At 45.0% G+C, this 10725-nt stretch overlaps 1 protein-coding gene and 1 long non-coding RNA gene across 3 annotated transcripts in view; one reads left to right on the top strand and one right to left on the bottom strand.

Annotated features, from left to right (window-relative positions):
- The window catches only part of evi5l (ecotropic viral integration site 5 like), a 37176-nt gene that overhangs the window by 13490 nt on the left and 12961 nt on the right, over window positions 1-10725 (top strand). Inside the window, exons 3-12 of one of the 2 annotated variants that reach the window (XM_030352681.1) lie at window positions 2557-2746; window positions 4842-5066; window positions 6203-6277; window positions 6491-6616; window positions 7445-7588; window positions 8213-8302; window positions 9054-9151; window positions 9299-9359; window positions 9674-9727; window positions 10251-10283. In XM_030352681.1, the coding sequence (XP_030208541.1) occupies window positions 2557-2746; window positions 4842-5066; window positions 6203-6277; window positions 6491-6616; window positions 7445-7588; window positions 8213-8302; window positions 9054-9151; window positions 9299-9359; window positions 9674-9727; window positions 10251-10283 (1096 nt within the window). The remainder of the gene's footprint in view (window positions 1-2556; window positions 2747-4841; window positions 5067-6202; window positions 6278-6490; window positions 6617-7444; window positions 7589-8212; window positions 8303-9053; window positions 9152-9298; window positions 9360-9673; window positions 9728-10250; window positions 10284-10725) is intronic. The other variant, XM_030352682.1, reaches the window with a different exon arrangement.
- On the bottom strand, window positions 6614-8269 carry LOC115541021 (uncharacterized). The gene is made up of 3 exons (XR_003976256.1): window positions 8086-8269; window positions 7642-7697; window positions 6614-6746 (listed from the first exon to the last, which is right to left on the bottom strand). It is a non-coding gene; the product is annotated as an uncharacterized LOC115541021 (long non-coding RNA).

The raw sequence follows: 10725 nt of genomic DNA, 5'->3' as shown, positions 1-10725 counted from the left end.
AGTCCGCGGTTGCAACCGCCAACCGCGCATCTCTAGTAGGGTGCACCCAGCTCCCTAGGGTGCACCCAGCACCCTAAGGTGCCTTAGGAACAAGTGGGATACGTATTAACTAGAGCTGTCAGTTAAACGCGTTATTAACGACGTTAACGCAAACCAAATTTAACGGCGTTAAAATTTTTATCGCGCGATTAACGCAATTATTTTATAAAAAAAAAAAAAAAAAACTTTTTTTTTTTTTTTCTTTGGCTCAAAACAAAGAAGCAGTAGCCTGACTGCTATGTTCAAATGACATTTGTTCAAAGCAGTCGTTTAATTGCACTATAGGCTCTTTTTTTGTATCGTCCTGTTTTGATCAGTGTACAGTATATGCCAATGTTGTTATCAATAAAAAATCATTTGCACAAGGCAAGCCGATGCACTTCACCATTTTGATAAGAGAATTAAAATGAGAAGAATTATGGGACAAAAAAATCAAGGGATATTTAGCATAGAAAAATAATTTGCGATTAATCGCGATTAGTTAGAGTTAACTATGACATTAATGTGATTAATCGCGATTAAATATTTTAATCGCTTGACAGCTCTAGTATTAACATATAGACTCTGTAAGGACTGTCTTCTTCCTAGGGAGATGGTATGGTTTAGGCTGCACCCTAGGGTGGGGAAGCGGCCGCCCTAGGGAGGGGTAGGGTGCACCCACTGCCTAGGGTGCCCTAGGAACAGTTGGGTACATATAAACATACAGACTGTAATGACTATCGTCTTCCTATGCGGATGAATATGGAACCTAAGCTCTGGGTGGGAGGCTGAAGGAGCATCACAGGTTGGTTTAGATCAACAATCCCTGGATCCGTTATCTGTGGTTCTTTCCCGGCCAAAAGGTCCCTGGTTTGATCCTGCAGTCCGTATCCTTGACAAAGATCCTATCCCCTATCTGCTCCTTAATGACATGGGTCTGACTGCATTAAAGCATCAGCTAAATGACTGAATATTATGGAAATTATACAACAAAAGCTATCGCTTCTACGAACTCCCTGTACTTCTCGATCAATAAAGTATTATCTTTTTTTAAAAATAAGACATTTAAAACTCACTAAAATTATTTTAGTATCCAAAGTTTATACAGTGAAATGATTAAATTGAAGATGAATTAAATTATTCATAGACAATACACCAACACATCATGTCATTTAATCTATTTCTATTTTACACCAGTAGACTAAAAGTATTACCTCCTCAGTGTGTGCAGGTTTAACACCCCAACACAAAAAAACACCACTTGAACTTTCCTCAGCACAGAAGCATGCTGCCTTATCGCCCTGCCATTACATCTGAGCCGGCGATCTTAATGTCCCACACAGGTCTCTATAGCTACCGGGTTCTGCTCTGCACTGGGGAGAAGACGAAAAAAAAGGCTAAACCGCCAACACGGTGAACTAAATTGAAAACAGAAGAAGACAAATGGGAAGCATTCTGGGAGTCATGACAACCACTGACATTGACCTTCTAGATGTGATTACGGGCTGGATTCAGACACAGCAGCATGGAGCATGTGCCTCTCCGGGGAGAGACACGGTAGGACAGGGCCCGCGTTGAGCCTTAAAGGTACTGTAGGTAGGATTTAAGAGCTGTTATTTGAGGTGTAATCTGTTAGAAAGGGCATAGCCATCCATCAGCTATCATAGAGGGAAATGCGTTTTGGTTGACTGAGCCCCTGCCATTGTACAAGACCGTTTTGATTCTAGATCACTCCTGAGTCATTTCTGACATGTCAGGGTATCTCTTCCCTGATTGGTTGGAACTATTTACAATGGCGGAGACATGTAGTGTGAGAGGAGCAGAGTGGTAGCAGATTGTTTAGTTTGTCAAATGCTCTCTTCTGCTCTTTTCTGCGCTCTCTCTTTGGATATATTCTGGTAAAAAGTTCATACGTCATTTAATCATCACCATTTAATCCAAACGATTGTATACCGTTAGCACACTATATCAACATTAATTTGCTAAAGAAATCTATATTTGTGTAGGAGGGCATGTATTCAGAGTAGTATTCAAGCACCCTAGCTAGTCTGCTGCGCTGCTGGAAGTATTAACACAGACTAATATTCTTTATTGAACCAGATTTTCAACAGATGGTGGCTTGTATATTACCAAAGTGCTCCACTGGTCTTCATCTGCTCCTGATTATTTAGGCCTCACAGATTTCGGGTTAATGATGGGAAGGTGGACTAAATTCGACCAATCAATGGATGCATGAGCCGTCTCCCTCTCTAGGTTAATTTTAATTTGTTGGACTCACCGAGACTGCTGAAGACAACCGCAAGAGATGACATCTCGTTTCACCACATCTCTCTCTCTCTCTCTCTCTCTGTCTCTGTCTCTGTCTCTGTCTCTGTGTCTGTGTCTGTGTCTGTGTCTGTGTGTGTGTGTGTGTGTGTGTGTGTGTGTGTGTGTGTGTGTGTGTGTGTGTGTGTGTGTGTGTGTGTGTGTGTGTGATCAGATTACATTATCAATGTAAGCCTCCAGTAAAGAAAAGATTGATGTGGTTCCTCCCCTCAGGCTGCTGGAGGCCGACTCCAAGTCCATGCGCTCCATGAGCGGCTCGCGGAGGAACAGCGGCTCCTCGCTGGTGTCAAGCTCCTCGGCCTCCTCCAACCTGTCCCACCTGGAGGAGGACACCTGGATTCTCTGGGGACGCATCGTCAACGAGTGGGAGGAATGGAGACGCAAGAAGGACAAGCTACTCAAGGTAGGCTGAGAGACGCTCTCCGACTGTACTGCTATCCCGTATCCCTGCAGCCATGCAGTTTCTGTTAAAGGGGATTGGATCACCCGTTAAAGGGGTGATATTATGCCAACGGGTGTGAGGGTCATTAGCCCTTACCATCCGTTTGAAAACCTGGCCTTTCCTGTGTTTTAGTGACATGACAAATGGGAGTGTCCAACGAGATGTATATCCTTTCTCACAGTCCAGTGGCTAGGCTGGTAGACTGATCTAACCAGCATATATCTAGGTGATAAATCCGCTTGTCATCACTAGAACACAGGAAAAGGAAAAAAAAACACCAGTTAACTGTCCCTGTCTCTTACTTCCTGTGAGCTGTGTACAGAAGTTTACAGCCCCTGTCTCTAACTTCCTTTGAGATGTGTACGCCAGTTAAGGGTCCCCGTTCTCCCACTTCCAATGAGATGTGTACACCAGCTAACTGTCCCCTGAGAATAAGAACCTGAAAACAACAAGAAGAACAGTAATGAAGACTAGGGGAATACATATGGAGTTTTTAGGAATAGAGTAATAGAAGTAAGCGATAGACATCCCTCTTTCGGAAGTCCCTCCCACTCTCTCACCGCAAAACCCATGTAACTCATGCAATATTTATATTATATATTCACAGTATTGTGTTACAATATGGCAACAGTCTTTACTATATATGGCACCTAATTGCAACTTTAAAAAAGAAAGCTATTTCAACTGTAAACAATTTTATACATTGGAATACGTAACATGGCCTCATAAAGCCAAAACATATGTAAATAGTATTTTGATGGAAGTGTTTTGAATTGATCACACCAGTGTTAGATGTATGCTCTCTAAGAGATATTCATTTGATAGCAGTGTTTACTGTTTGGTGGAAGAAATCAGTTTTGAGAAGAATTTGTTTCTTTTTTTTATCAAAATGATTAACTCTTCTCAGGTATGTGTTTAGAGTTTTGAGAAATTGAGCTCTAGTTTCAGAAAACGTGTTTAAACGATTGAGAAAAACTCTTAACACCAATTCGGAACATCCTATCCCAGACGCTCAGTTGTCGGATTTGCTCACGCACTGAGACAGCTGTTGATTAGTATGAAATCAGAATACCTTCACAAATCAAGAATAAGTCTTTGGACACACAGACGAATACTTCTCACTTAAATAATCCATTGTGAAGGCTTGAATACACATTTGTACAAATATGTGTACTAGCTTTTGTGAATTTTGGTGGACAGATTATGAGTAGTTTGGAAGAATGTGTTTGTGTTACGGTGGATTAAAGCCCGTTCGGCAGGGGAGGGCCAAGGACAGAGGAGAGGTTAGTCGGAGATGGATGAATGAGAGAGTGAGAAAAGAGAGGGATATGGAGAAAGAGAGAGAGAGTGAGAGAGAGATAGACAGAGAGAGAGAAAGAGAGAGAGAGGGAGAGAGAGAGAGAGAAAGAGAGAGAGAGTGAGAGAGAGATAGACAGAGAGAGAGAGAGAGAGAGAGAGAGAGAGAGAGAGAGAGAGAGAGAGAGAGAGAGAGAGAGAGAGAGAGAGAGAGAGAGAGAGAGAGAGAGAGAGAGAGAGAGAGAGAGAGAGAGAGAGAGAGAGAGAGAGAGAGAGAGAGAGTGACTGACAGAGAAAGAGAGAGTGACTGACAGAGAAAGAGAGAGAGCGTGAAAGGGAAAGAGAGATCGAGAGAGAGAGTGAGAGAGAGAAAGAAAGAGAGGGATATGGAGAGAGAGGGAGATGTGTGAGGAGGACAGAGACAAAAACAACCCTGAGGGGACCATAAAAAGTATACCAAAGTGACATTGCGCCTTTGTCAACAAAATGGCTGACGAATGAGAACTTTAAATTTAGCTTCTTTGTGTCTGTTGTTGTTGTTGGCAGTGAATAACAAAATAATTATTGGCAGGTCACAATATTGCACTGGTTTGGAATGTTGATTGCTAATTATTTCCAATCTCGTCTAGTCAATGGCTAGCATTAGAGTTGTCAACAGGATATCAAATTATTGAATCTCTCTTTTCCTCTCTTTTCCTCTCCTCTGTCTCTCTATCTCTCTCCCCCTCTCCCTCTCTCCATCTCTCTCTCTGTCCACCAGGAGCTGATCAGAAAGGGCATTCCCCATCATTTCAGGGCCATTGTCTGGCAGTTGCTAGGCAACGCCACTGACATGCCCGTGAAGAACCAGTACTCGGAGCTGCTAAAGATGTCGTCGCCGTGCGAGAAGCTCATCCGCCGGGACATTGCCCGCACCTACCCAGAGCACGAGTTCTTCAAGGGCCAGGACAGCCTGGGCCAGGAGGTCTTGTTCAACGTCATGAAGGTCAGTCTCATAAACTACTCTGCCCTCAATGATCTACAGTTGTACATACATTTGTATTTCTAACTATTCTGTCGGATTTATATGAGAGAACATGTGATTGTTATTGTAAAATAAAATGAGGTCTACATAGCAAAGAAAAGACCCACACTGCCAAAATCAGAACTAGTAAATGGAGCACAGTAGGGCTGGGACGACGCGTCGACGTAATCGATTACGTCGACGCATAAATTACGTCGACGCGAAAAATGCGCGTCGATTAAAAAAAAAAAAAAAAAAAAAAAAGATGGGCGGCGCCGGAGCGTAGTAGCAACGCGAGTGGCTCCCCAGACTTTCATAAGTGCAAGGCGCCACGCACTCGTTCCTCTAAGTATGGGAATTATTTAATGTAAAAGGAAACGATTCCGTGATATGTCGTCTTTGCAAAATGGAGATGACTTTCCATTCTAGCACCACGGCAATTCACCAGCACCTGAAGAGGCGCCACCTGGTAGCAGCTGCAGATGACCGAGCACCGTAGAATTGCATTACTTTGAACTTTTATTTTGGAATTTAAAGGCAATAAACATGTATTGAAATGTTAAGGAATTCATATGTTATGTCAATCAACATGTATAAATTGCTATTAGTCAATTAATGGGGAGATAATCGATAATCGAATCGAATCGAAATCGAATCGGACTGAAAAAATGAATCGTTAGATTAATCGATGCATCGAAAAAATAATCGCTAGATGAATCGTTTAAAAAATAATCGTTTATCCCAGCCCTAGAGCACAGATGCTTTTATAACCTGTGCCCCAACCCTCACCCGAGGTGTTACTTGGAATGGGACACCTCAACGCTTAATTAGGAGGAGCCAGGAATCAAACTGCAGCACTATGCTGATTCGCTGGTTGTGTGCTAGCAGCACACAACCAATCAGAGGCCAGACTAAGAACTACTATACCCATATTGCCGTTTGTGTGTATCCTGGTTAAATGGAGGGTAATTTTTTACCCTGAAGTCCATGTCATTAGCGTTGCCTAATTGTTAGGCATTAAAGGGCAGTGAAATTAAAAGCTGTGTGTGTGTTTGGTGTGTGTGTCCTTGTGCGTGTGCTTGTGCGTGTACTCGTGGGTGTGCGTGTCTGTGTTTCAGGCCTACTCCCTGGTGGACCGAGAAGTGGGATACTGCCAGGGGAGTGCGTTCATCGTGGGCCTGCTGCTCATGCAGGTAGCGGCCAACTACCTTGAACACTTCATTCACATGTTTATTTAAGTATAAAGTTCTCATGCAAAGGTAATACAAAGATGTCTATATGAAGATAATACTCATGTGTTGTGTTACTTGCTACTATGTAGTATTCTTAACACAGAAACAAATATGAAAGATTCATGGCCAAGGTTTATAGTAGAGAAGTTCATTCTCGCGTTCTCCATCTTCCAGATGCCAGAGGAAGAGGCGTTCTGTGTGTTTGTGCGTCTGATGCAGGAGTATCGCCTCAGGGAGCTGTTCAAACCCAGCATGGCCGAGCTGGGTCTCTGCATCTACCAGTTTGAGTATCTGCTGCAGGTAAAACGTTGCCGCCCGATTGAGATAATTTGTGCGAGTCTTGCGGTGAATAGGTTCTCCACCAGGGGGCAGCAGAGGGTCTCGATACACTGGTGAACTCGGTTGAACTCATCTTGGTGCATCTGGCAAGCTGTATGGGAAACCGAAGATGAGATTATTTATTAAATGCGTTAAATCTCCACCGTGTAACTTTGCACTGCATTGATTTTTGCTTAATTTTCAAATGTGTGCGGCTGACTATGAAGTAAGACAATTTAGTCATGGACATGTTTATGATATATAATTGGTGTATAACAATTTAGCGATATGAATAATCAAATAATTAATCATTTTTCCAATTTAAATCTTTCTTTGACTAAAACTGTAAACATGCTGAGGTGCAAAGTGTCCTTCATCTCTGCTAGTATCTATGTACAACAGACTCTACTTTGTTCCATTTGACCTCATGTTGAATCACATGCAGTTAAAAAGTTAACCAGCCCTTTTCCGCTGACTCACGGTTATAGTTTACTGTTGGCTCTCTGGCATTCACTGAGCCTCCCTCTCCCCCTCCTCCTCCTTTTCTTCCTCCTCCCTGACCACTCCCTCCTCCTCCTCCCATACCACCTCCCCTTCCTCCACCTCCTCCTTGCACACTGCTCCCTCCACCACTTTCTACACCACCTCCTCCTCCTCCCTGACCACTCCCTCCTCCTCCTCCTCCTCCTCCTCCTCCTCCTCCTCCTCCCTGACCACTCCCTCCTCCTCCTCCTCCTCGCTACACTCCTCCCTCCCCCTCCTTCTGCTCCTCCCCCTCCTCCGGCTCCTCCTCTTCCTCCGCCCCAACAGGAGCAGCTTCCGGAGCTCAACGTCCACTTCCGCTCCCAGAGTTTCCACACCTCCATGTACGCCTCCTCCTGGTTCCTCACCCTCTTCCTCACCTTCCTCCCCCTGCCCATCGCCACGCGCATCTTCGACATCTTCATGTACGAGGTACGTAGCGCGCGGCCGCCGCGGCGCGGGGGCACGTGAACTAACTCAACCACCTGACATTAAGTTGTACTTCTCGCTGTGCTGTCGTGCTCCGGGTGTGCTCATGAATCTGTAAAGCCACCTTGAATGTGAGAAAGGCGCTATATAAAATAAACGTATTATTATTATTAAGTATCCAAGTACCATTCCCAGGCTAACGGGTTTTATAGGGCGGTTCAACAACCATATTAGGTTGCATCACCCTGGTTGAAATAAAATAAAAATTCATGGGGAATTGGTTGGGAAAAAATTTCATTTTTGAACACAATTTGAAAGCCTGGCCCCAGTGAACCTTGCTGTGCGCATCCTGACCAATAAAAAAAATGTATAATCTTTTTACAGAGTCATCATAGAACAAACACCGGTTATGCTCGTAATTGGTCTCCACTAGTTGAGTCTTCTAGCCGTGGCCTGGTACTCAAACAGAGCAGACCCGTCGGGAGTGTGATGAAGTACACCTGTGTTCACCGTACGATGACGCTTCAGTGGACAGGGCCTCTGACGTCGATCCTGAGCTGTGATTGGTTGTTGAGCTGGTAGTGTGGAGCGTATTGGGTGACAGAGCCTGTGTGTTTCCTCGCCCAGGGCCTGGAGATCATCTTCCGCGTGGGGATGGCCATCCTCCAGTACAACCAGACCGACTTGATCCAGCTGGACATGGAGGGCATGTCCCAGGTGGAGACCCCCCCCCCACACACACACACACACACACACACATCACAGCAAACTTTATTGATACAGCACTTTTTGTGCAAAACAGCAATACAAAGGGATGAAAAGGGGAGACGGAACGGGTTCAGAAAAACCGCCCTAAGCTGTGAGTCCCACTTTGGATACGATTAAGAGGTGGGATTGAACAAGGGGAATAACACATAATGTGGATATGAGACAGATAAAGGTAACGGCAAACCGAAAGCTCATGGGGACAAGAACTATTTTCCGGCGTTCGGTCATGAATTGAAAATTCCTAATGTTCATCTAGACGTGATTAAAGGTTCAGGTTTGGATAAGGTTAAATCATTATGACTCCTGATTGATATTCATGTTGTAATATTTTCAAACATAGCTAATATTAAACTCTTGACAGACGGGTAGACACATTGCCTGCCTCTCTATCAATCACATGTTCAACCAACGCGGAGGAGAGACTCCCACAGTGACAGTTTGGGAGCGTCTGCAGCCAGCAGGCATCCCAGCAGAGCTGGCTGCTGCATAAAACATGCGTTGAGGGGGGCTGTCTCTCGTCACTAATCAGGACTGTGTGTGTGTGCGTGTGTGTGTGCGTGCCTGTGTGCACATGTTGGGGTGTCTGTGAGTGTGTGTGTGTGTGTGTGTGTGTGTGTGTGTGTGTGTGTGTGTGTGTGTGTGTGTGTGTGTGTGTGTGTGTGTGTGTGTGTGTGTGTGTTTCTGTCTCTTTCGGTAACAGCACTTCCAGAAGGTGATTCCCCACCAGTTTGACAGCTGTCCAGATAAACTAATCCTGCGGGCCTATCAGGTCAAATACAATCCCAAGAGGATGAAAAAGTAAGAGCCCTCATTATTACACTGTGATGTTAGCTTCCACTCTGCTCACTGGGATTTGTAGTTCTCTAGCTATTGCTGATATTATTTAAGGTGCTTTTCTTTTCTTTTTCTGAACAATGACATTTCTGCTTTGCTGTTTTCTCTTAGACTTGAGAAGGAGTACACCGCGATCAAAAACAAGGAGATGGAAGAACAGATTGAGATCAAGGTGTGTGTGATGCGTGCGTTTGTATGTGTTTGTGTGGTTGTGTGTGCGTGTGTGAGAATATGCATGTGTGTGTGTGTGTGTGTGTGTGTTAGTATGTGTTTGTGTGTGTGCGTACATACGTTTGTATCTGTTTGTGTGGTTGTGTGTGTGCGTGTGTGAGTATGTGTGTGTGCTTGTGTTAGTACGTGTTTGTGATGTTGTGTGTGTCGGTGTGCGAGCCTGTGTCCGTGCACGGTGCGGACCTGCTGAACATGCCAATGTGTCCGATAGGCTTGGTGAAATGACCTGTGCTGTGTCTCCCTCCCTCCAATCAGAGGTTACGCACAGAGAACCGACTCCTGAAGCAGAGGATCGAGACCCTGGAGAAGGTAGGAGAGCGCTCTCTACTGCTACGGCTAAGGCTAACCTGACCCAGATACGGGGATTCATACAAAGCAGAGCCTACGGTCAAAATCAGAAACCGAAAAATATGTTTTTTATGCCTTTTTAGCAGATTTACACATTCATAAGCACATTTAGCTAACGAGAGCAGCTATTATTTGTGCTTGTTTGTGTGCGTGTGTGCCAGTGCGCGTGTGTGTGTGTGTGTGTGTGTGGGTTTGCGTGGGTTGCCAGACTTTCTCTCTGCCATTTACTCTCTCTTATTTTCCGTTTCCTGCAAATATGTCTGCTCTCTCTTTAATGATCTCAGACGTAACTTCTCTACAATCCCTTCAGCCACAACCTTTCGTTCTTTCCCCCTATCTTACCAAATATCTTCTCTCTGTATAGTTTGCTTCCGCCACGCTGAATGATCTCTCTTTCCTCTCCCCCCTTTGTGTGGTTTCTCTGTGTTTTCTCTCTTCTTCTCGTTGTCGTTTCTCCGCTCCTCCGCGTCTCTCTGTGTTCCAGGAGAGTGCTGCTCTGGCAGACAGACTCATACAGGTAGAGTACGGCGGGACGCTGGTTATTCCTCGCTGACCAATACCTTTGCTCCTTCCTGTTTCCCGCATCACTCTGTCTCACTCCCGTCTCACTCCCTCCGTCCCGCTCCTGCCCATTCCGGTTCTTCCAGAACCTTCCGGTTCTGAGTGCCCCACCATCAGCATGAGAGTCTCGTCACGAACCAGCCATCGTGTTAACATCGTTCCCCCCTCCCTGCATGAACAGCAGTTTGCCGGGGGTCCGGCCCCCTTTGCATGTGGCCTGCAGAAGATCTGGGTTGTCCCCCCAAGGCCTCCTCCCCCAGAGGAGGCCTTGGGGGGACATAACATTGTTTCAGTGCAGTTCTCTAAAATACACATTTGGCTTTTAAATGAAGTCCTGCTGCAGAAAAATCGTTCTTCTTCTCCATGGTAGATTATCTCAATCTGTTACCCATTTAGAA

Source organism: Gadus morhua, chromosome 3 (assembly GCF_902167405.1).
Source record: "Gadus morhua chromosome 3, gadMor3.0, whole genome shotgun sequence".
Lineage (NCBI taxonomy): Eukaryota > Metazoa > Chordata > Actinopteri > Gadiformes > Gadidae > Gadus > Gadus morhua.
Note: the sequence above shows the minus strand (reverse complement) of the source record. Positions and strands in the feature narration are given on the sequence as shown.